This window comes from Lithobates pipiens, unplaced genomic scaffold (genome assembly GCF_037356315.1).
Source record: "Lithobates pipiens isolate NorthernLeopardFrog02 unplaced genomic scaffold, aLitPip1_a1.2 Scaffold_24, whole genome shotgun sequence".
Lineage (NCBI taxonomy): Eukaryota > Metazoa > Chordata > Amphibia > Anura > Ranidae > Lithobates > Lithobates pipiens.
Window position 1 is genome coordinate 6,792,384 of NW_027507786.1, and position 25,363 is coordinate 6,817,746.

At 46.8% G+C, this 25,363-nt stretch overlaps 1 protein-coding gene across 3 annotated transcripts in view; it reads right to left on the bottom strand.

The window, feature by feature from the left end:
• Positions 1-25,363, bottom strand: part of IRAG1 (inositol 1,4,5-triphosphate receptor associated 1) — a 213,544-nt gene that overhangs the window by 59,151 nt on the left and 129,030 nt on the right. For all 3 annotated transcript variants that reach the window (XM_077453556.1, XM_077453557.1, XM_077453555.1), the window contains exons 9-11: positions 23,532-23,610; positions 2,782-2,905; positions 141-171 (exon numbers count right to left, since the gene is read on the bottom strand). In XM_077453556.1, the coding sequence (XP_077309682.1) occupies positions 141-171; positions 2,782-2,905; positions 23,532-23,610 (234 nt within the window). The remainder of the gene's footprint in view (positions 1-140; positions 172-2,781; positions 2,906-23,531; positions 23,611-25,363) is intronic.

Here is a 25,363-nt window from a genome sequence, read left to right on the forward strand (position 1 = left end):
AGACATCACTGAAAAATAGATTCGTTATTTCTGATAGCATATAGGACTAAAGGGTGTTTTTCTTATCTGTGCTTCAAGTTCTAGACATGCAATAATGCAGAATTGTAAATTTTTCAGAAAATCTTTATCATGCGACTCACCTCGACTTCCTTCTCAGTCAGCGGCGGAGCACTGCAATGGAAACAGATAATATTTTATATCAATTTAGCAGAACGTATGTGGATGTCAAGGAGGTGGTGACAGGATAGTGAATGAGAGAGCAGGGGTAGCAGATCATCCTGGGGGGGCTGTGATCACTTTTTTGTATCAGGTATTTTTTTTTGGAAAAGAAGGAAATGTTTTGAGTTTTTCCACAGTTTGCTTTACAAGAAAGTGAAAAAAAAAAAAACCCCAGCAAGTAGAGAACAAAACAATGTGGCTTACAGTACACGATGTGAATTGCGTCATTAAATGTTTTACCATAAGCTAAAAAAATTGTATTTTTATTTATAACATTGGTTTATAACATTGGTTTATATCTGCGCTATAGCCGAATGACGGCTACAGTGCAGACCTGTTCTGCTGGGAGTAAAACAAGGGAAAAAGAAGACGAAGAAGGGGAAAACACAAAAAAAACTCAAAAAAAATTGTTGGTTGTGTTGGACTTTTTAGGCATACTACTGCGATTGAATATATAGCATAAAAAAATAATAAAGAAAAAATTATATATGTATTAAGCGTAAAAAAATATATTTAAAAAAATAAAAAATTATAAAAAACACATCGAGTACTGTTTTTATATAACCTGTCTATCTTCATACAATTTTACATCATATCCATATCTATTTCCATCAGATATATATACCCAGAGGGTAAACAAATGTACATTAATATTTAATATACAGAAAAGAAGGGGGTACAGTGGACAGGGTATTAATTACAGAACCTATCTTAGATATACTCTGGCGCTCTACATGTTTCACGTTATTACCAACGCTTCCTCAGGAGCTTTATCAATTTTTTTTTCTTAATGGGAAAAAGAAAACCCAAAAACAGTTGTGCAAGGGGACAGAAATAACATGTAAGGAAGGATTTCTCTATGCAGATAGGGCGATTTTCACATCGACATCACACTTTTATATATATATAGGAGCCCGCGATTAGCATAGAGGCTTCAAATATTTATAGTATAAAATAGCAGCGGACGATGATTTTGCACCATAATCTCTTAGCTTAGAGTGGCCAATTTCTCAATTCCTTTAGCCTTTCCAATAGAACGGGGAGTAGATCAACTTATCTCGATGGTTTAAGGGAGGGGGACCATCTAGCCCCTCAAGTGTCTTCCTCCAGTCGGGAAATGGAACTGCTCCTGAGGAAGCGTTTGTAATAACGCAAAACATGTAGAGCGCCAGAGTAAATCTAAGATCGGTTCTGTAATTAATACCCTGTCCCCTCTTCTTTTCTGTATATTAAGTATTAATGTACATTTGTTTACCCTCTGGGTATATATATCTGATGGAAATAGATATGGATATGATGTAAAATTGTATGAAGATAGACAGGTTATATAAAAACAGTACTCAATGCGTTTTATAATTATTATTTTTTTAAATAAATATATTTTTTTACGCTTAATACATATATTTTTTCTTTATTATTTTTTATGCTATATATTCAATCACAGTAGTATGCCTAAAAAGTCCAACACAACCAACAATTTTTTTTGAGGCTTTTTGTGTTTTCCCCTTCATCTTCTTTTTCCCTTGTTTTATTTCAAATTATTGAAAGGACGTGGCATTTGGAATTTTTATTTTGCAGTGTATCCACAGAACCACCCTGTGTTAGATACACACTATATTTTTATTGTTCTGCCGGGAGGATGTCTATTGACGTCCTCCCGTGCCCGAGCGGCCTCCGAGCCCACTGCAGGGCACGCTCTGTGATCAACTGGGGCACGCTATGAGACTCTCTGGATCACAGATTGGGGTAAGGGGGTCGATCCCAACCCCTTACCACACGATAGACATATGCAATTAGTTTCATACAAATTTCCGTAAATTTGTACATTCGGGAGGATCCGAAATACGAATTGCTATGCTTCCGAATTCTGTACGAAAATTTCGTTTATGAATTTCGGATCCAAATTCTTAACGAACATTCGTAATTGTTACGAAAAAAGTTAATGAACCTAAAAAAAAAAAAAAAAAGGTGAAAACCCAGGAAGTCAGCACAGCACAGGGATGGTGGGAGCCCCTCAATTATAAATTCATCATAACGAACATTCGTAATGGTTACGAAGAGTTAAAGAACGAAAATTCGTATTGCGTACAAAATTTCGGACACGAATTCTAATACGAAACTAATTTATTGACGGCGCACATGTCTACCACGTGATCAGCTGTCAGCCAATGACAGCTGATCATGTGATGTAAAGAGAGCCATTGGCTATTTTTTCTCCTCGTGCCGCCTTATCTGTGCAGACAATCAGTGCCGCCTCAATGAAGGAGACAAATGACCTGTTTGAAAAATTTTATAACAAACTGAAACATGATTTTTTTGGGTTTAGCAAAAAATTGAAACCCCGGCTGTGATTAAATACCACCAAAAAGCTGTATTTGCGTGAAAATAAATTAGTAAAAAGATAAAAAATGTATTTGGGTACAGTGTTGTATGACCGCGCAATTGTCAGTGCGTCAGCTCTGAAAATTGGTCTGGGCAGGAGGGAGGGTGGGGGGGGGGGGGGTTTAAGCACTCAGTAAGCAAGTGATTAAGGTTGCCAACTCAAAAAAAAAGGGTATCTACCTGGTGGGAAGACTCTTGTGAATGCGCAATTTGCGTAATAATATATCAGAAATATGCGGCATGACGTCCGATGCTTCCTTCACTTCTCCATCCTCCTCACCATTCTCGTGGACCGGCGAGGACCCTGAAAGTAAAGCATAGAAGTACAATAAGGCTTGCCCAATCAGAACATAAACCACAATGATCGAGGCGGCCCGGGACTGACTTGGATTGTCCATGACCAGCTCTCTGCCAGCGGAACATGCACATTTTTCACACACATAGAAATACAAAACCATGTGTTAGTGGGGCAACAATCTTAGGCCGCGTACACACGAGAGGATTGTCTGGCCAACTAAGTCCTTCAGACAATCCGACAGACAGTCCGTCCTAATTTTGAATGAACGGACTTGACCACACACGATGAACAGACAGTCCGCTGAAAGCTTGCGCGATGACGTGTACGGCACGTACGACGGGACTAGAAATACGACGTCCAATACACTGCAATGCAACCTTCGGCCGTGTAAATCCTTTCTGAGCATGCGCCATACTTAGTCCGTCCAACTTGCCTACTCACGAGCGGACTGTCCGCTGAAACCAAGTTTGGACGGACAATATTACGGAAATTCCGAAAGACTTAGTCCGCCAGACTGTCCGCCCGTGTACACGCGGCCTAAGTCTTCACTTGGAGGAAAATAAAAAAAAGTTTTAGTTGAGTTAGAACCTCTTTTAAGAACATTGTAAAAAAAAAAAAAAAAGGTCTCAAAGACATGCGATCTTTATACGGTCTTGGGTTTACTTGTATAACCTGTCTACAAATACCTCCAATGCATTTTGAGGTTCAACTCTCTCTTCAAGGCTGAAACTTATGCTCAGTTCTGGTGGAGGCTTTCCAAAAATGGCCTTAAAGTGGTTGTAAACCCTTACAAAACACTTTGACTTACAGGTAAGCCTAGATTAAGGCTTACCTGTAGGTCCAAGAAATATCTCCCAAACCTATACGGTTTAGGAGATATTTGCCCGAAGACAGGCACCGCTATCTACGGCGCATGCGCCGTAGACAGCGGCGCGCAGGCTCACTGAGCGGGGTATCGTCGATGACGGCAATGCCGCGGGTCTCGGCTCCCGTGCGCATGCGGGAGAGTGACGTCATCGCTGCTCCGGCCAATCACAGCGCCGGAGCAGCGAGACCCACGGAGACCCACCAAGAAGATGGATGCTCGGAACTACAGGGGACAGCGGCGACTTCGCTGGCTCCTGCGTCAGGTAAGTGACACATAATGGGCTACTATGCAACGATAGTAGTCCATTATGCTTTACCTTTGCAGGGAATGAAAGAGGAAGTAAACTCATCAGGGTTTACTTCCTCTTTAAAGCTGAACTTTACCCATAACAACTTGATAAAAAAATGTATGTATGTATATATATGTATATATATATGTGTATATGTATATGTGTATATATGTGTGTGTATATATATATGTGTGTATATATATATATATAAATATAATTTTGATATCTTTTTTATATCTTTTTTTTCCTTTGCCAAGGAACATGCATTCCACATAATAAATTAGGCTACCAGAATTAGCGCGTGCTGTAAATTGCCTCCAGCATCGCTCCCGTTTCTTCTTGCTGGAGGCCGCCATTTTTCTGGAGCCCAGAGCCCCTGAGAAACTTTAAAGGGGTTGTAAAGTAAAATTTTTTATTTTTTTAAAATAACAAACATGTTATACTTACCTCCACTGTGCAGCTCGTTTTGCACAGAGTGGCCCCGAACCTGCTCTTCTGGGGTCCCTCGGCGGCTGTCTCTGCTTCCTCCCGCAGGTGCTTCTCACGTTAATGCGAGCTCCCTCGCATTGGTGAGAAGCACTGCGGGCGCGCTCCCGTGATACAGCCGGCGGCTATAGCCGCTCGCTGTATCACAAGGCCCCGCCCCCCGGCGCGCTGCGTCATTGGATGTGATTGACAGCAGCGCGAGCCAATGGCTGCGCTGCTTTCAATCCATCCACTCCAGCCAATCAGCGGCCAGGCTGAGCGGCGAAGAGGACGGCGGGGGCGAGCGCGGGATTTTCGAGGGGTCAGGTAAGTAAAACGGGGGGACTGGGGGCGCCGGCAGTGCGAGATGTTTTTTCACCTTAATGCATAGAATGCATTAAGGTGAAAAAACATTTACCTTTACAACCCCTTTAAATCATAAAGCAGATCTAAAGCCATCAGATTTTATGGTTTCAAAAAAAAACAAACAGTTACATCCCTGGAATGTTGGGATTGCCAACTGTCACATTTGCTTGTGTACTCAACCAAACTGTCAGCCCATCAAATGACTGGTGCCCTAACGGATCACATGTGCACAGGGGCAGACTGACCATTGGGCCACTCAGGCACTGCCCGAGGGCCCGAGCCACTAGGGGGCACCCCATCAGGGTTGCCAGCCTCAGTAAAACCAGGGACAGTAGGTAAAAATCTTTTTTTTTTTTTACATCTGTCTCTGAAATGTCCCTTACCGACATCCCTTTGGTCTAAAAATACTGAGATTATAGCTGCCCCACCTCTCCAGTACCTTCTCAGCCAATAGAAACACGTCTGTGTATACTGTGTGTACATGTATGTGTATATTGTGTGATTGTATACTGTGTGTATACTGTGTGGGACCATAATCTCGGATTGCCTGGGGGCCCCATAATCTTATTGCCCGGGGGCCCCATGAGTTGTCAGTTGGCCCCTGCATGTGCAGCACCATGGCAGTTGCAGGAAGCTTACAATCTAAAATGTAATTTATTGCAAATTACCAATCATTAGATGTGGTGGCTGCATTCGTTTTATTTTCTTAGGCTTTTCCCTCTGTTTTCACCTGGTGATCTGGCCAGTAATACACCTCCTGTAACAGAGCGCCCCCCCCCCCCCCCACTCTGGATGAAGGAGCACAGGGGGCACAGCAGACAGCAGCATTGTCAGTCTGGGGGAGGGAAGTGTTAGATGGACTAGCAGCAGTGCCGAGACACGTCATCTAGAGCCCGGAGCGTACACGCCAAACTGTGCTACCCTGAAGATGTATGAGCATTATGTCTCAGCAAATATCCCCCCCCCCCCCAAAAAAAAAGGAACAAACCATTAATCGGCATGCTTAGCTCAAACCCTTTCATTCCAAATATGCTCCCAGCACAATTTCCCCCGCCCCCCCAAAAAAAGTCCTCCCAGCACTAATTCCCTTCCCCCAACCTTGCACAATTCCCCCCCCCCCCTCCATTTCCCCTCCTAGCACAAATCCCCCTAAAAAATAAAAATAAAGGGGGGGGGGCTCTCTTCCTCACACAATTCACCACCCTCCCAAATTTCCCCTTCTAGCACACATCCTCCCCCCGCTCCAAATTCCCCCTCCCGGTACTAATTCCCCTCCCCAATCCTGGCACAAAATCCCCCCCTCAAATTTTCCCTCCTAGTACACATCCTCCCCCTCGCTCTAAATCCCCTCTCCTGGCACTATTTCCCCTCCCCCAATCCCAAATCCTCACACAAATACCCCCTCCCAGCACAAATCATCCCTACTGCCATAAATCCCCCCCAAAAAAAGAGTTACTTGCACAAATCCTATCGCTCAAATTCCCCCTCCGACCACAAATCCTCCCCCTTGCTCTAATTCACCCCCCCTACACAAATTCCCTTCCCCCAATCCTTGCACAAACACTCCCCCCCTTACTCGCACAATTCCCAACCCTCCCAAATTTTCCCTTCTAGCACACATCCTCCCCCCGCTCCAAATTCCCCCTCCCAGTACTAATTCACCTCCCCCAATCCCAAATCCTCACAAATCCCCCCCCCCAAATGAAATATTCTCTTAGTACACATCCTCCCCCTCGCTCCAAATCCCCCCTCCTGGCACTAATTCCCCTCCCCCCATCCCAAATCCTCACACAAACCCCCCCTCCGAGCACAAATGCCCCCCAATCGTCCCTACTAGCACAAATCTCCCTCCCAAAAAAAAAATTTCTCCCTCCTAGCATACATCCTCCACCATTTTGGACGGTGTCATTGCCAGCAATAGCCGCCGATGTGGCATGCGATTTGACATGTTAAATCGCATGCTATAGCGCTGTAATGAGAACCTAGGCTAACACAAATTGAAGCCGAACTCCAGCAGCCTGTTCTTTTGAAGAACAGACTTGCTGGCTGGATCACCAGGTGAAAATAAAGGAAAAAAAAAATATTAGAAAAGAAAACGAATGCAGCCACCACATCTAAGGATTGGTAAGCTGCAATATATCATCATTTCATACCGCTCGAAGCAAATGGCTGCACCTGCCGCTCACACTTCTGTCTGGAACACACACCATATGGTACAAATAATAAAAGTCAAATATAAAATGGGATAAAAAGAAAGGTAAAACCTGCTGTGTCCATGGAGAGTGCCGCTGGGTTCCCAGGAATGAGCCCCGCTCCGCTCCACAGCAGCGATGATAAGCCCAACAGGACATGAATAAGCCTCCCATCAGGCCTTGTGGTGGCTTATCACCGGCAGCAGCCTTCAACTCTACAGAAAGCACCATAAATACCCCAAATGGACACCGAAGATGTCTGCTTAATGCACAAGGATGCAAAATTACACAAAACCCTCCAACGCTAGCAAACCAATACAGCATCTCCCCACCCCCTCCCCTACCTTCATTAACCACCGGCTGAATCTGGGCTGTAGAAGGATTCAGTCTCCCTCTAGCAGTGGTTAACCCTTTAGGGTTTACTAACCGTGGCGCAGCGGTGCTGCACCAACAACCCCCCCCCCATGCGTCTGCCGGTTGGTAGATCCAGATAGATTGGGGGGGGGGGGGGTGTTCCAGTGCAGCGTAGGGTTGCCACCTCATCCCTTTAAAACTGAACACATGAGTTACATAGGTTCTGTGGCTGATTAAGGTGGTAATTAAACCTGTGTAGTTCATATATGCTCCAGCCTGGCAGGCTCTGGGCGGCAGGCTCCAGCCTGGCAGGCTCCAGCCTGGCAGGCTCCGGGCGGCAGGCTCCGGGCGGCAGGCTCCAGCCTGGCAGGCTCCGGGCGGCAGGCTCCGGGCGGCAGGCTCCCGGCGGCAGGCTCCAGCCTTGCAGGCTCCGGGCGGCAGGCTCCAGCCTGGCAGGCTCCGGGCGGCAGGCTCCGGGCGGCAGGCTCCGGGCGGCAGGCTCCAGCCTGGCAGGCTCCGGGCGGCAGGCTCCAGCCTGGCAGGCTCCGGGCGGCAGGCTCCAGCCTGGCAGGCTCCGGGCGGCAGGCTCCAGCCTGGCAGGCTCCGGGCGGCAGGCTCCAGCCTGGCAGGCTCCGGGCGGCAGGCTCCAGCCTGGCAGGCTCCGGGCGGCAGGCTCCAGCCTGGCAGGCTCCGGGTGGCAGGCTCCAGCCTGGCAGGGTCCGGCCTGGCAGGGTCCGGGCGGCAGGCTCCAGGGTGGGATCGGGACGCAGTGCTCTGCACCCCAAGCCCACACTTTTTTGAAGCCTATTAGAGCTTCTGGCTCTAATCATGTGCTTTCAACCCCCCCGGCAGCGGTGGTGGTAGGAAGGGCTGCCCCCTGTGCCCACACAATGCACGGGCCGCCACTGGTTACTAAGTAAACTATTTTCTACTGCATTGAAATATTTTTGTGGGCTGCTTTAAGTGGCACAGAAAATGCTGTAGGGTTGGTTTGGATCTATTCTGGTAATGAGCAGTCTCAGAGCTTTCCCAAGCAAAACAGCCCTCTTCAGGCTCTTCAAAAAAGAAGAGGCGGATGAACATGACTATATGAATCTTGCTTTGTTCAAGCAACCAGATACGAGGATGATGATACAGAACAGGTTGTCACATTCATTAAACAAATGGCCAATACACTCAAAAGGAGTTATTTCCACTTACCCTGTGAAGGGGTTATAAAGCCTGAGCATTCTCATAACTTTCCCAGCTTTCCCAAGCAAAACAGCTCTCTTCAGACTCTATAAAGAGGAAGACGTGGATGGACATGACCGTGCCCCTTGTGGGATTGGCAAGATACATGACCTTACCCTCAGAAGATGCTGTGGCCTTCAAGGACGTACTCAATCACTGCATTGTTCTTGATCTTAGATGGTGAAGCCTAAATTAATAGTGGTCAGTAGGGATGAGCCGAACACCCCCCGGTTCGGTTCGCACCAGAACTTTCGAACGGACCCCAAATTCGTACGAACGTTAGAACCCCATTGAAGTCTATGGGACTCAAACGTTCGAAATGAAAAGTGCTAATTTTAACGGCTAATATGCAAGATAGTGTCCTAAAAAGGGTTTGGGGACCTGCCTCCTGTCTCAGGGGACATGGGTCAATGCCTAAAATGTTTTTAAAAATGGCTGTTTTGGTGGGAGCACTGATTTTAATGACGATTAAAGTGAAAAAAAAAAGTGAAATATTCCTTTAAATATGGTGCCTGGGGGGTGTCTGTAGTATGCCTGTGAAGTGCCACGTGTTTCCCGTGTTTAGAACAGTCCCTGCACAAAATGACATTTAACGGAAATAACACCATTTAAAACTGCTTGCGGTTTTAATGTTATATCTGGTTCCTGCAATATGGTTGAAAATCATTGAGAAAAATGGCATGGGTAGCCCTCCCTGCCCATCACCAGCCTATTTGGGTCTTGTACGCATATTAAGGGGAACCCTGTACCCATATTAAAAAAAGGAAATGCGTGTGGCCCCCAGGCCCTATATACTCAGAACAGCAGTATACAGGCGGTGCAAACAAGACAGGGACTGTGTAGGTTTGTTGTGTTAAGTTGAATCTGTTTGTAATTTTCAACTGGTACATTTTTAAAGTGTAGCTCCAGTCAAAAAAACAATTTTTAAGCTTTTTGGAAAACATAGGGAAGGGTTATCACCCCTGTATAATTTGTTTTGTCGTCCATCTTTTTTCATCTCACTTGCTGTTGTCTCCTTCCGTTTGCAAGTAGGAGATGTTTGTAAATTGGATGTTTGAAAGTAGGGGCCTGCCCTATATGCTCTGCAGAAATGGCGGAACAAGGTGTTGGTTTTGCCACAACATTGTAAGCCCTCAAAGTGACTCTTGGTGGGCGCTGGAGCGCCCTGCTGTGAACGATTATATCAAGAATTGTAATTACATGCCATTGTTGAACAGTGGTAGAAAAATTGACCTTTGGTGGTTGTGGTGCTGGTGCCACAACACTAAGTCCTCACCGTTACTCTGGGTGGGCACAGGAAGGGGCCCTCCTGTGAAATATTATATCAAGAATTGTAATTACATGTCCCTGTTAAACAGGGGCAGAAAAATTTGGCCTTAGGCACTGCTGCTGGTGCCACCACACTGCAACCTCTTCCATATACTCTAGTTTTATTGCAGGAATTAGCCCTGCTGCAAAGCATTGCATCAAAAATTGTACTTAAACGCCCCTGTTAAACAGGGGCAGAAAAATTGGGCTGATGGCATCAACTAGAACCAGAAATGTTCTTCCAACATATCAGCGGAGGAGGAAGAGGATAGACAATCAACATAACAGGACAGTCACTCAGCATCAGCATAGGCAGTCTTGAAGGGATGTGGTATTTAAAAAAAACTTATTCTGTTACATCAGCTTCAGGTGCTTGGTAGCTGTGGGCGATCCAAGACTGATTCATCTTGATGAAGGTCAGTCGATCAACTGATTCGGTGGACAGGCGCACCCTGTGATCGGTAACAAAGCCACCAGCAGCACTGAAGGTGGACGCTGGATGCAGGACAGGCCAGTAGCTCAATTGCATACTGTGCAAGCTCTGGCCAGTGATCCATCCTCAAGACCCAGTAAGCCAGAGGATTTTCGGTGGGAAAGGTGTCCAAGTCTGACCTTGCCCCTAGGTATTCCTGCACCATGTAAATCAGACGCTGGCGATGGTTGCTGGAACCGATCATACCTTGGGGCTGCGGACTAAAAAATTGTCTGAAAGCATCAGTCAGACGGCCACCTTCTCCACCGCTCCTTCTGACCGATGCCTCAGCAACACGTTGTCCAGGACCAGGAGTTTGTAACCTCCCAGTCTCTGGGAACGCGTTGCACAGACCTTTCTGCAAGGCCTCCCGGAGATGTCTCATCCTCTGCTCCCTCTGCGATGGCAAGATGAGGTCGGCAACCTTACCCTTGTACCGTGGATCAAGGAGAGTGGCCAGCCAGTAATGGTCCCTCTCCTTGATCCGAAGAATACGAGGATCCTTCCGCAGGCTTTGCAGGATCAGGGAGGCCATGCAGCGTAGGTTAGCTGAGGCATTCGGTCCGGAGTCCTCTGGGTCACTAAGGACAACATGATCCGCAGCTACCTCCTCCCAGCCACGTACAAGTCCACGTGTTTCTTGGGACTGTAAATCATCCCTACAAGACTGCTGCTGCTGCTGCTGATGCTGAGTGCCAGCCTCCACCACCATGCTGACACAATCATCCTCCTCCTCCTCTTCCTCCTCCTCATCCTCTTCCTGTGTGATGGGTGGCACAGCAGGAACACTGTCTGGATAAAGGGGGCCTTGAGAGGCAAGGAAGTCCTCCTCTTCCTGCCTCTGTTCTGCCTCAAGTGCCCTGTCCATTATTCCACACAGCGTATGCTCCAAGAGGTGGACAAGAGGTACAGTGTCACTGATGCATGCACTGTCACTGCTCACCATCCTTGTGGCCTCCTCAAACGGTGACAGGACAGTGCATGCATCCCTGATCATGCCCCACTGGCGTGGTGAGAAAAAACCGAGCTCCCCTGACCCTGTCCTGGTGCCGTAGTCGCACAGGTACTCATTGATGGCCCTCTGCTGCGTATGCAGCCGCTGCAGCATGGCCAACGTTGAGTTCCACCTGGTGGGCATGTCACATATAAGGCGGTTCTTGGGCAGGTTCAACTCCTTTTGGAGCTCAGCCAGCCGAGCACAGGCATTAAATGATCGGCGGAAATGCACACAGACTTTCCTGGCCTGCTTCAGGACATCCTGTAAGCCGGGGTACCTGCCCAAGAACCGCTGCACCACCAGGTTAAGGACGTGAGCTACACAGGGCACATGGGCCAGTTGTCCCTGACGGAGGGCGGAGAGGAGGTTGGTGCCATTGTCGCAAACCACCGTTCCTGGCTTAAGCTGACGTGGCGTCAACCACCTCTCGGCCTGCCCCTGCAGAGCTGACAAAACATCTGCCCCAGTGTGGCTCCTGTCCCCCAAACAAACCAGCGCAAGCACGGCATGGCATCGTTTTGCCTGCGTACTTGCGTAGCCCCTGGAACGCCTACGGAGCACCGCTGGTTCTGAGGACAGAGCACTGGAAGAGGCCATGGAGGAAGAAGAAGAGGAGGGGGTGGAGGAGAGAGGTGTGTCACAACCAATAGTAGCATTTTGGAGGCGTGGTGGCGGAACAACCTCCAACACTACTGCACCTTGTCCTGCATCCTTCCCAGCAGCCAGAAGAGTGACCCAATGGGCCGTGAAAGACAGGTAACGTCCCTGTCCATGCCTGCTGGAACATGAGTCAGCGGTAATATGCACCTTACCGCTGACCGCCCTGTCCAGCGAGGCAAGGACATTGCCTTCCACATGCCGGTAGAGAGCCGGAATCGCCTTCCGTGAGAAAAAGTGGCGTTTGGGGACCTGCCACTGAGGAACCGCACATTGTACAAACTCACGGAAGGGGGCAGAGTCTACCAACTGAAAAGGCAGCAGTTGAAGTGCTAGCAATTTAGCCAAGCTAGCATTCAACCGCTGGGCATGTGGATGGCTGGGAGTGAACTTCTTTCGCCGGTCCAGCAGCTGGGGCAGGGACATTTTCCTGCTATAATCGGACGTGGGTATACTGCTAGCAGAGTGCCCGGAAGCACTTGGCTGTGACACACCTAACTCTACACCTTCATTCCTCTCAGAGCAGGTTTCAGAGAGGACTGAAGGTCTAGTGGGGTTGGAGATCCCAGCTGATGAGGAGCAAGGAGAGGTCCGCTTTGTTCTTTGGTGTGGGTCTTTGAGGTACGCTTGCCAACGAGCTGCATGGCAGGTCAACATATGTCTGGTCAAGCATGTGGTGCCCAAGCGGCTGATGTTTTGGCCACGTGAGATACGCTTGAGACATATGTTGCAAATAGCAGCGGTGCGATCTGATGCACTCGTCTCAAAAAAGGCCCACACCAAAGAACTTTTAGAATAACGTGCAGAGGCAGCGCTCTGCACAGGCGGAGCTCTGCGGTGTGATTCAGTCGGTGTGCTGCCCCTAAGCTGGCCCCCAGGGGGCATCCTGCCTCGTTGGACATGTGCCTCCTCCTCCTCCTCCCTCCTTCCAGGCACCCACGTGGAGTCAGTGCCCTCATCATCCCCTCCCTCTTCATCGCTGTAGCAAACCTGGCAGTAAGCTGCAGCTTGTGGAACATGACTGCCAGATTGCTGTGCTTCTTGAGCACCCCCTCTCTCTCTGCGCTCACGCTACTGCCTTCCTCTAGCTGAGTGTCATCATCAGAGCCCACAAAACACTGGGCATCCTCCTGGAGCATGTACCCAACACTGTGCTCAAAGAGTTCAGGAGACTCCTCAGGAGGACGTGGTGGGTCTAGGGAAGGAGTCACTGATGATGACATTGAGAGGAGGGAAGACGATGCGTTGGCAGCTGCTTTGCTACTACCCTGAGACTGGGTGAGAGAGGATGAGGAGGATGAAGAGGGCTTGGTCATCCACTCTACCAAGTCGTTGGCATGTTGCGGTTCAACATGTCCAGCTGCCGAAAACAAGGACAAGCGTGTCCCATGGCCACGTGCTGATGACAATGCACCGCGTCCACGACCAGCACTGTTGTCTCTAGACACAGAGCCTGCTTGCCCTCTTTTATCGGCTCGCGCCTGTCTGCCTCTCCTTGCTGGCCTTCCAGACATGGTAATGGCCTGAAGGGAGTTGGGTAAAAAAGCAGTTGGGTAGTGTATATTGTGCTAGAGGCACACAACACCCACTAACTCCTGCAGATGCCTTTATTATAGAACACCAGAGATAAAGGGGTATATACAGATGTATACTGTGCTGTGCTGGAGGCACACACAACTTCCAATAACTCCTGCAGATGGCAAGTGGTCTCAAATAGAGAACAGCTATGTAGGTGGATATAGCGGTATGTACTGGGTACAGAGCACGCAGACAGCACGCACTATCTCCTAACACTACTGACTGCAAGCTCTATTATAAAAGATAGATCACTAGCTATATAGGTGAGGTGAATATAGCGGTGTATACTGCGGTCAGGGCACGCAGACAATAACCACTACACAACAGCAAGATCGAAAATCGGCCGAAAACGATCGGTGTGTACTGTGTTGAAGGTACACAGAACACCCACTGCTTCAGACGCCAACACACTACACGAGGCCGCCGCGCTGGCGGCCTTATATAGTGTGGGGCGTGCACTACACAGCCTGAGCTATGATTGGCCACAGGCATCCTGCCTGTGGCCAATCATGGCTCTCCTCGCGGCTGGCGCTGCGATTGGCCAAGCATGCGGGGTCACAGTGCATGCTTGGCCAATCATGAGCCAGCAATGCACTGCGCCATCGCAGTGCATTGTGGGCCGTGAGCGCCACACGAATTTGACGCAAACGGACCAAAATGTTCGGACTTCGAACGGACGAACAGCCAATGTTCGAGTCGAACGTACGTTCGACTCGAACACGAAGCTCATCCCTAGTGGTCAGTTTGGCTTCCTTCCTCAAGATGAATGTCTGTTGAGTTAAAGGAGACCGAAGCGCAACAGTCAGTTTCCACCCTCACTCCAGAGGTTAGCTTCTGCATTTCTGGCTGTCCAGGAAAAACTGGTAAACCAACACATAATCCAAGAAGTCAGCGAAGAGCTCCATGTCAGGAAGCTTTGTGGTATTTTGGGATTGTGCCACCCATACATGCCTTATGCTCACTTTGTGGGTCTTCTGTGGACATAAGTACAGCTTTGGTGATGGACATGTGGTCCCTTAAGGCAAGTGTTTCAGGCCATATTTGAAGATCTTTCATCCTTCATGTCCCAGATTGAGCCCCAGAAATCACCTCGCTCCAGCAGCTCAGGTAGGCTCAGTTGAACTCTCACCCCCATTCAAGACGGGTTTCTGGAACAGTAGCACTTGTGGTCGGAGAAACTAAATCTTCGGCAATGTTGTTCTCTTCTGACGACCTAGTGGCTGGTGGTGCAATCAGACACCAGCATAGTAGGGGTAGCCCTATTTCAAGAGCAATGGGCTTAGGGCCAATGGCCTTTTCCAGAGGTCCAAGATGGTGTCCAACATCCTGGAGTTAAGAGCAGCATTTCAAGCTCCTAGACTTCAGTCACCTCATCCGGGGTGAACCTGTCCTGGTGAAGTTAGGCAGCGCAATGACTGGAGGAGGTTTCTCCGATTCTAGAACCTGCCCAAGTCAATCTTGTGCAGCTATCATCGGGCCTATGTGCCCGGTCAGAAAAATCTTCTGGCAAACTTTTTGTCCAGAATTCTGGATGACAATGAATGGTCTGGACTACTGCTGAATTTGGCAGAGGCATCCTGGCTTCTGTTTTTAGCCAGAATTGAGGAGTGTGTAGGATTTTTCCTCCCTTGTGTGTCTAGTTCCCAGCTGTGCCGACATGGAGCCATCAAGAAAACGGAAAATTGAATGACAGATACCTACCGTAATTTTCCTTCCCTGACTAGCTCCAGGGTAGCACAGATCCCACCCAGCTTGGCAGGGCTAGTTACAGAGCCTGCAGGTGGGCTCAACTTTATGTATTGGAACATATACTCTCTGAAATTTTGTTGGGGCTATGGGGTTTTGAAGCTACGCACCTGCAAACTTGTGTTTATATAAATATATGTTCAAATATCTGGATGTACTAATTGTTGTGGTGTTTTCTAGTTATATAAATCTTGAGGATTTATCCTTATATACTCAGCTAAAGCATTTTGTGTCCTTTTCCTGAGGAAGCCCTATGGGCGAAACATGTCGAAAATGGGAACAGAATGATTTAGCTATTTGAACATTGTAGTCTCTGTCATGTTTGCAATGGGGCTATATGTATAGGCCTATAATAACAGATATGCTCTCAGGCATTACATATGTTCTTTTAATTTTGTCTCAAATATTTCATTGTTATTTTATTCATTTTTTGTACCTTATATCTTTTATATGTTGGTATCATTAACATCCCGTATCTCCAATTCTTTTTCATTTTCTCAACTTTATAAGTTAAGGTCCTGGAAGCATGGGGGGTGGGACGGGGCCTATACACAACTGTGCCGCCATAGAGCGCGTTGGGTAAGGAAAATTACTGTAAGGATCCCTCATTCAATTTTCCATTATAACGTTTGGGGGCTCCAAGTCATTTTCTAGCAAAAAATACTGATTGTACTTACTGGCTAGTAGACATGTGCAATTCTTTTAGTTCTGAATTCGTTTAACGAATTTTGACAAATTTGTTCATTCAGAAATTTCCGAATTTTTAAAATTTCCGAAATTCCGAATTTTCTAAATTCCGAATTTAGAATTTCCGAAATTCCGAATTTTCTAAATTCTGAATTTAGAATTTCCGAAATACGAATTTCCGAATTTCCACATTTCCGAATTTTGTAATTCCGAATTTCCAAATTTTCAGAATTCAAAAATTCAAAAATCCGAAAAAAAAGAAAAATCAGTAAAATTCGAAATAATAATTATTAAATTATAGGTATTGGAATTTCCTTTCAAATTTGGCTGTTTGTGAACGTAGCGAGTATAAATTTATCCGAAGTTACGAATTATCTGAAATAACGAATGGCGTATCTAAACGAATGGAACGTAATGATCTAGTAATAATAATAAAACCTTTTTATGATTATTATTCATTTTTTCCATTCCATTTGTTTTGATGCGGCATATGTTATTTCGGATAATTCGTAACTTCAGATAAATTTGTATTCCAATACCTATAATTTAATAGTTGGGTATTACAGATTTTTCTTTTTTTTTTTCAGATTTTTCGAATTTTTGAATTTCCAAATTCCCAGAATTCGGAAATTCAGAAATTCGGAAACTCGAGGCTCGGAAATCCAAAAAGTCGAAATTCGGATATTTGAAAATCCAAATTTTCGGATTTCCGAATTTTCAAGTTTGCGAAAAATGTCTACTGGCTGGATCACCAGATGAAAATAGAAGAAAGAAACCCTAAAAAAAAAAAAAAAGGAAACAAACGCAGCCATCACATCTAAGAATCAGTGAAGCTGCAATATAATAAATGTTTGTTTTTGGGTTTTTATACTGCTTTAAGGGACCATTCGCACCAGATGCATTTTGACTGCATTCCAACTACATAGACAGTCCAAAATACAGGATATCCTATGGGCATAGTTCACACCATTGCAGTGAGGAAAAAAAAAAAAAGTACAGCAGGCTGCATTTTTCTGTACTGCAAATGTGCAAAAATGAGCGCAAACGCATGTAAACGAAAGCAAATTGGTTTCAAGGAGCGACTGGGCATGCTCCAAAAGATGTCCCGCCCACTCTGACATCACTTCCAGTTGCCCGGTTTCCATGCTGGTCCTGACACTATGGCTCTGCTGGAACTTCCACTTGCAGCTGTCTTCACTCCCAGGAGACATCCCGCTGGACATTATGGATTCATTAATAAGCCTGTTTTTTACTTCCATCTTGTAAGTGTTTTTAACCCTTCCTTGTCATTAAAGTGTTTTTTTCTTCTGCACTTAGAAGTGCCTTCTGTGATTTTTTTTTGTTTTTCCTATAGAGTGTGCTTCCCTCTTCTGAAGTGCTGCTGTGGTGCATTAATCACATTTCAAGAGCCAGTCATGTACCGTTAAAGTCTCCTTGTTATCCAGAGCGCCCTATTCTCCACACTTCTATAGTTTGTGAGGTCAGGCACTGATGTTGGACGAGAAGGCCTGGCTTCCCAGTCTCTGCTCCAATTCATCCCAAAGGTGTTCTATCGGGATGAGGTCAGGACTCTGTGCAGGCCAGACAAGTTCCTCCACCCCAAACTCGCTCATCCATGTCTTTATGGACCTTGCTTTGTGCACTGGCCCAAATCATTTGGTGGAGGGGGGGATTATGGTGTGGGGGTTGTTTTCAGGGGTTGGGCTTGGCCCCTTAGTTCCGGTGAAGGGAACTCTTAAGGTGTCAGCATACCAAGACATTTTGGACAATTTCATGCTCCCAACTTTGTTGGAACAGTTTGGGGACGGTCCCTTCCCAACATGGCTGTGCACCAGTGCACAAAGCAAGGTCCATAAAGACATGGATGAGCGAGTTTGGTGTGGAGGAACTTGACTGACCTGCACAGAGTCCTGACCTCAACCCGATAGAACACCTTTGGGATGAATTAGAGCGGAGACTGCGAGCCAGGCCTTCTCATCCAACATCAGTGTCTGACCTCACAGATGCCCTTCTGGAAGAATGGTAAAACATTCCCATAGACACCCTCCTAAACCTTGTGGATGGCCTTCCCAGAAGAGTTGAAGCTGTTATAGCTACAAAGGGTCAGGCCAACTCAATATTAAACCCTACAGACCAAGACAGGGATGCCATTAAAGTTCATGTGCGTGTGAAGGCAGGTGTCCCAATACTTTTGAAAATATACTATATATTATACTGCAGCTTTCCAGTCCTTACATGCATACTAACATTATGGTCCCAGATCCCGGGCCCACCCATGGTTCACACTTTATCTGCTCAATGGCCGTGGCTAAACTACTTTATAGGCTGGTCCTGCCCAGACCCTGCCTCTGAATATTGTAGGGGTTTGCCCACCCCCACCCAGTTTACTTGTTGGTACTGCCCAGACCCTGCCTCCGAATAAGCAGAACCACCAGTGGCGTAACTAGAACCTTCAGGGCCCCAGTGCAAGAAACCATGAAGGGCCCCCCTGAACCCCAGCCAGGGCCCTTCCCTCCGAGTCCGGCGGTGGAACTCCAGGGCGTGGTCACAGGTATGACCTTTGTGAGCCCTGTAGTTCCACCACTGGTATCGGTAGTTTTTTTTATTTAAATTTTTTTAATTTTTAGGTGCCCCATTGGGGACTGTCCCTAGGCAGGATGGGGTCCCTGTCCCCAGAAGAGATTAGGTCCTTTTCTCCAGGGCAGATGAAGTTACTGCCCCCAGGTGAGAAGGGGTCCCTGTCCCCAGGGGGAGATGGAGGGGGTATGTAATGGTGTGTGGGGGAAGGTAGTCCTCTCACTCACCATGACCAAGCTGTAGGCCGCGCACTCATCCATGTTGGCCTGGGCTCCATCCAGTGTGCTGGATGGGTGATCAGCATATCTCCCAGAAAGACCTTTCATCATTTGGGTATGACGGGGGAGGAGGGGGGCTGGCAGACAAGCCTGCAGTGTCCTCCGGGGGGCTCTCATAGGGCTGCACTGCATTTGTGTGCTTAAAGTTTGTTTACCCGGGAGAAGTATGCAGTGCAGTGTGGGCCGGACTTGGGGGGGGCGGGACTCTGGCTGGGGAGAACAGACATCGGACTGAGCGGCAATGCATGGAGCAGGAGAGGGGTACTCTGAGGAGCCGGCTGAGGACACAGGTCATGCGGGGAATGCACAACTAAAGAGCAGCCAGTGCGATAGTCGAGCATGGAGCTCTGCTAGTCACCTTCCACCTCCAGCCACCCGTGTGCATGGTGCACTGGTACCCCTAGCCGCCTATGCTGCTGCCGGCCATATGTAGAGGGGGCTGCATGGGCCCCCTGCATCACAGGGCCCGGTTGCGGTTGCAACTGCTGCACCCCCTATAGTTACGCCCCTGAAAACCACCCACTAGCAGCTCTGATGCCCACAATTAAAGCTTAAGCTTTAGTATGTCAGTTTTTACATGGTTACAGAGGTCCAGCTTGGATCAATGTATGTGTGTGCCTAGCTTCCGGATCCTGTGCTGAACAGCTGCCCTGCCGCTTAGTGAACACAGGAGTTCACTCGCTCAGCATGGGCACCATTCAGAGAATACCGAATTTTCTCAATGAATGCGAAGTGTCCTCTGATTGGATTAAGTGTGGAGGCAGGGCGGTGACATCTCAGTGCTACTCCTTTCGTACAGAGTGGAGGGGCGCTCTAGTACAGGAGGTATGTTGCTGGTCAGATCACCAGGTGAAAACAGACAAAAGAAAAGAAAATTAATGCAGCCGCCACATCTAGAAATTGGTAACCTGCAATAGATTACATTTTTGGTTTGGGGTTTAACCACTTCCCCCAAGGAGGCCGTCCATGGACATCTCCCGGTTTCAGTGGTTATACCCAGTGGCAGCCCGTGCACTGTGGACGCAAGGGCGCCGCCCCCCATCCATGCGCTTGACGGGGCGCAGTGAGGCTCCATACGACGGGGCGCAGTGAGGCGGCATACGACGGGGCGCAGTGAGGCGGCATACGACGGGGCGCAGTGAGGCGGCATACGACGGGGCGCAGTGAGGCGGCATACGACGGGGCGCAGTGAGGCGGCATACGACGGGGCGCAGTGAGGCGGCATACGACGGGGCGCAGTGAGGCGGCATACGACGGGGCGCAGTGAGGCTGCAATTGGAGGGGGGGTTTCAGTATTTTTCAGTTTGTTTGAGCCCCCCACCAAAAATTTTGAGCACCAGTTGCCACTGGTTGTACCAGTATGATGCCAGCACCTACAGGCGTCATTCCGGTATGTAAATTTGCAGCCGGCGATTCTCTTTCCTGCAGAAGTGATTTGAGTGGCTAATTAGCCCCTCTCTCACCTCTGCAGGTGGATAGAAGGGGGAGGGGGGTTCCATTTCGGAGCCTGGCGCTCCCTTCTCTGTAACCCTGGCGAGTTAAGTCGTCACATTTGGTTTCGGCTCTTTGTTTACCAGTGGCCAGAAAAGCAGCCAATCGGCTTGATCTGTGTCTGATCGGCTGCATGAGAAGCTAGAGGAGAGATCTGGGGTCTAATAGACCCCAGATCTCTCCATAAAGAGGACCTGTCATGGCCCATGCTGTCACAAGGGATGTTGTTCATCCCTTGTCATAGCAAAAAAGTTCATCCAAAAAAAAAAAAAATTTGTATAAAATAAATAGCAAAAATTACTTACGTGCATATATTATTCCCACACACATATGTAAACAGTGATCGCACCACACATGTGAGGTATTGACGCGAACATCAGGTCGAGAGCAAAAATTTGAGCACCAAACCTCCTGCGCTACTCTAAACAGGTAACCCGTAAAGGCATTTATAGCGTCGCCTATTAAGATTTTTAAGCACTGTAGTTTGTCGCCATTCCATGGGCAGATGCAATTTTAATGCGTGGCATGTTAGGTATCTATTTACTCGGTGCAACATCTTTCACATTCTAAAAAAAAAAAAAAATGTGCTAACTTTACCATTTCTTTTTTTTAATTCATGAAAATGTTTTTCCCAAAAATAATTGCGTTTGAAAAACCGCTGCAAATAACGTTTGACAAAAAATTGCAACACCCACCATTTTATCCTATAGGGCCTCTGCAAAAAAAAAAAAATCTGTGTGTATATATATATATATATATATATATATATATATATATATATATATATATATATATATAATTACACACACACACAGTTGTGCTCATAAGTTTACATACCCTGGCAGAATTTGATTTCTTGGCCATTTTTCAGAGAATATGAATAACACAAAACTTCTCACTCATGGTTAGTGTTTGGCTAAAGCCCTTTATTATCAACCGTGTTTACTCTTTTTAAATCATAATGACAACAGAAACTACCCAAATGACCCTGATCAAAAGTTTACATACCCCAGTTCTTAATACCGTGTATTGCCCCCTTTAACATCAATGACAGGTTGAAGTCTTTTGTGGTATTTGTGGTCGAGGCTCTTTATCTTCTCAGATGGTAAAGCTGCCCATTCCTCTTGGCAAAAAGCCTCCAGTTCCTGTAAATTCTTGGGCCGTCTTGCATGGACGGCACGTTTGAGATCTCCCCAGAGTGGCTCAAAGATATTGAGGTCAGGAGACTGAGATGGCCACTCCAGAACCTTCCCTTTATTCTGCTGTAGCCAATGACAGGTCAACTTGGCCTTGTGTTTTGGATCAGTCATGTTGGAATGTCCAAGTACGTCCCATGTGCAGCTTCCTGGCTGATGAATGCAAATGTTCCTCCAGTATTTTTTGATAACATACTGCATTCATCTTGCCATCAATTTTGACCACATTCCTGTGCCTTTGTAGCTCACACATCTCCAAAACATCAGCGATCCACCTCCGTGTTTCACAGTAGGACTGGTGTACCTTTCATCATAGGCCTTGTTGACTCCTCTGCAAATGAAGTGCTTATGGTTGTGGCCACAAATCTCAGTTTTGGTCTCCTCACTCAAAATTACTGTGCCAGAAGGTTTGAGGCTGGTTTCTGTGCTGTTTGGCGTATTGTAAGGGGTATACTTTGTGGCATTTGCGTAGTAATGGCTTTCTTTTGCTGACTCGACCATGCAGCCCATCTTTCTTCAAGTTCCTCCTTATTGTGCATCGTGAAACAACCACACCACATGTTTTCAGAGAGTCCTGTATTTCCCCTTTAGTTATTTGTGGGGGTTTTCTTTGCATCCCCAACAATTTTCCTGGCAGTTGTGGCTGAAATTTTAGTTGGTCTACCTGACCGTGGTTTGGTTTCAACAGAACATCTCTTTTTCCACTTCTTGATTAGAGTTTGAACACTGCTGATTGGCATTCTCAATTCCTTGGATATCTGTTTATATCCCTTTCCTGCTTTATACAGTTCAACTACCTTTTCCTGCAGATCCTTTGACAATTCTTTTGCTTTCCCCCATGACTCAGAATCCAGAAACGTCAGTTTCTTTTTTATTTGCAGCACTGGATGAAAGATGCAAGGGTCTGCCAGGAGTCCAGAAACTCATTGACCTTTTATACACACACTAATTACAAGCAAACAGATCACAGGTGAGGATGGTGACCTTTAATAGCCATTCAAACCCCTTTGTGTCAACTTGTGTGCATGTTATCAGGCCAAAATCACCAGGGTATGTCAACTTTTGATCAGGGTCATTTGGGTCGTTTCCGTTGTCATTATGATTTAAAAAGAGTAAAACAGTTGATTGATAATAAATGGCTTCATCCAAACACTAACCATAAGTGAAAAAAGTTTTTGTTTTATTCATATTCTCTGAAAAACGGCCAAGAATTAATAAATTCTGCCAGGGTATGCAAACTTATGAGCACAACTGTATATATCTATCTATATAGATATATGTTTGGGTGTTCCAAGTAATTTTCTAGCAAAAAAAGTTGATTTTTACATGTAGGAGCGAAGTGGCACAATCGGCCTGGATGGGAAGTGGTTAATATCGCTTTAAGACTGATTTTAAACTGGAGTTGATGTTTGTGAGAACCAGATTCCTGGTTGCATTTCAGAAACAATCTACTATGTGGTCAATACCTCTACTTTAACCCTTTGCCGCCGGCCGCATGCAAATATGTGGCCTTCCGGCGGGTGGGCCTTGGCGCAGAGCGACGGCATATTTGCATGAAATGGCGAGTACACAGCTGTGCCGAGAGCGTGCACCTTGCACGCTTCCGGCACAGTTACTGGCGGTTAATGGAAAGCTCCCAACGGCTACTTGCGATCGGGAGCTTTCCGATCATGTGATCGCCAGGATAGCCAATCAAAGCAGTCATATGATCACATGCCCCGCCTCCCGGCATCCTAAACCCTTTAAAGGGCTGGGATGGCGCCTGCTCCAAGGTCTTGGTGAGTGAATTTCCCACCTCCCCTCTGTATTTTCAACAATCAGTGGCAGATAGTTAAGAAAAACCACTGGGCAACATAGCACTGGGTACCTCCAACCTCGTACCTCTTTCCTGCTCAGCTGCCTCGCTGAGTTCCGGAAGCTTCTGGCACAAGAGGTTCTGACTTCTCATCATTTTGTGCTCCTAAGAGGAAAAAAGATTAATTAGCAACACTGGATACAAAGGCATGTATTTATTACACTTTATGTACTGTAGTGTCTTACAGAGAACACCAAGCCAGTCCCACCAGCAGCCCCTGCTCCAGGGGAGCTTACACTCTAATGCCAGTTTCATAATTCCATTCTCACCAAGGTCAGCTAATATACAGCGGGTAAAATAAGTATTGAACACGTCAACATTTTTTCTAGGTAAATATATTTCTAAAGGTGCTAAAATGTCTATATTTTCACTGCGTATCGGTAACTACCCATGCAATCCATACAAAGACATCAAAACAAATAAGTTCAGAAATGAAGTTATGTGTAATAAAATGTAATGACACAGAGAAAAAGTATTGAATACATGAAAGGGAAGGAGGTGCAAAAAGGCATGAAATGCCAAGACACCAGCTGAAATTATCAGTAATTAGAAAGCAATCCTGCCCCTCCGGCCTTTAAAAAGGTGTCTCATTACCAAGGTGTCACAAGAAACATGTCATGATGGGTAAAAGCAAAGAGCTCTCTCAAGACTTTTGCAACCTTGTTGGAAAACACACTGATGGCATTGGCTACATAAGGATTTATAAACTTTCCAGTGAGCACTGTTGGGGCCATAACCCGGAAGTGGAAAGATCATAATTTCACCATAAACTGGCCATGACCAGGTGCTCCTCGCAAGATTTCTGACAGAGGAGTGAGAAGAATTATCAGAAGAGTTTTTCAAGAGCCAAGGACTACTTGTGGAGAGCTTCAGAAGGACCTGGAATTAGCAGGTACAATTGTTTTAAAGAAAGCAATACAGTAACTAATACACTCACCCGCCATGGCCTGTATGCACGCTCACCACCCAAGACTCCATTGCTGATGTAAAAGCATGTTGAAGCTCGTTTAAAGTTCACTGCACAACATTTAGACGCGCTTGTGAAATACGGGGAGAATATAGTCTGGTCAGATGAGACCAAAATCAAGCTCTTTGGATGCCATAATACACACCATGCTTGGAGCTCAAATGGCACATCACCCAAAAAACACCCCCCCATACCAACAGTGAGGTTTGGAGGTGGGATCATCATGGTGGGGGCGGGGTTGTTTTTCAGCATACCGTACTGGCAAACTTCATATGGTTGACAGAAGGATGAATGGGAAAATGTACCAAGACATTCTTGATAAAAATCTGCCGCCATCTACCAGGATGATTAAAATCAAACAATGGTGGGCAATTCAGCATGGCAATGATCCCAAAACACAAAGCCAAGGAAACTCTCAATTGGGTTCAAAGATAAAGAAAAAAAAAGCTGCTCGAAATGGCCCAGCCAGTCAACTGACTTGAATCCAATAGAAAATCTATGGAAAGAACTAAAGATAAGAGTTCATAGAAGAGGTCCACAGAACCTTCAAGACTGTTGCCATGCCTGCCTTTTCTGCGTGGATCATTCCACCCCAGGGCCCCCAGTCACATTTTTACAGTTAGTTCTCAGTGCAGAGCAACATTAGCAAGGTGCTATGATTGATGGCTGGCTGTGAACTATCCGCTTTCTTAACCTACACCGGCGTTGATAGGCAGCAACGTTCCAGTGTCACCGAAATCAGGGCACCCGACCTTCTCTTCCAATAAGCTCCCTCCACACCTTCAATAAAAAGCGGCCCTGGGAGCTGCGGAAGACCATGCTGCTGACCTGACTGGCTGTGTGGGGCAAGCATCCTGGAAGGAAGAGACACATGGCGTGGCAGTGGGTAGC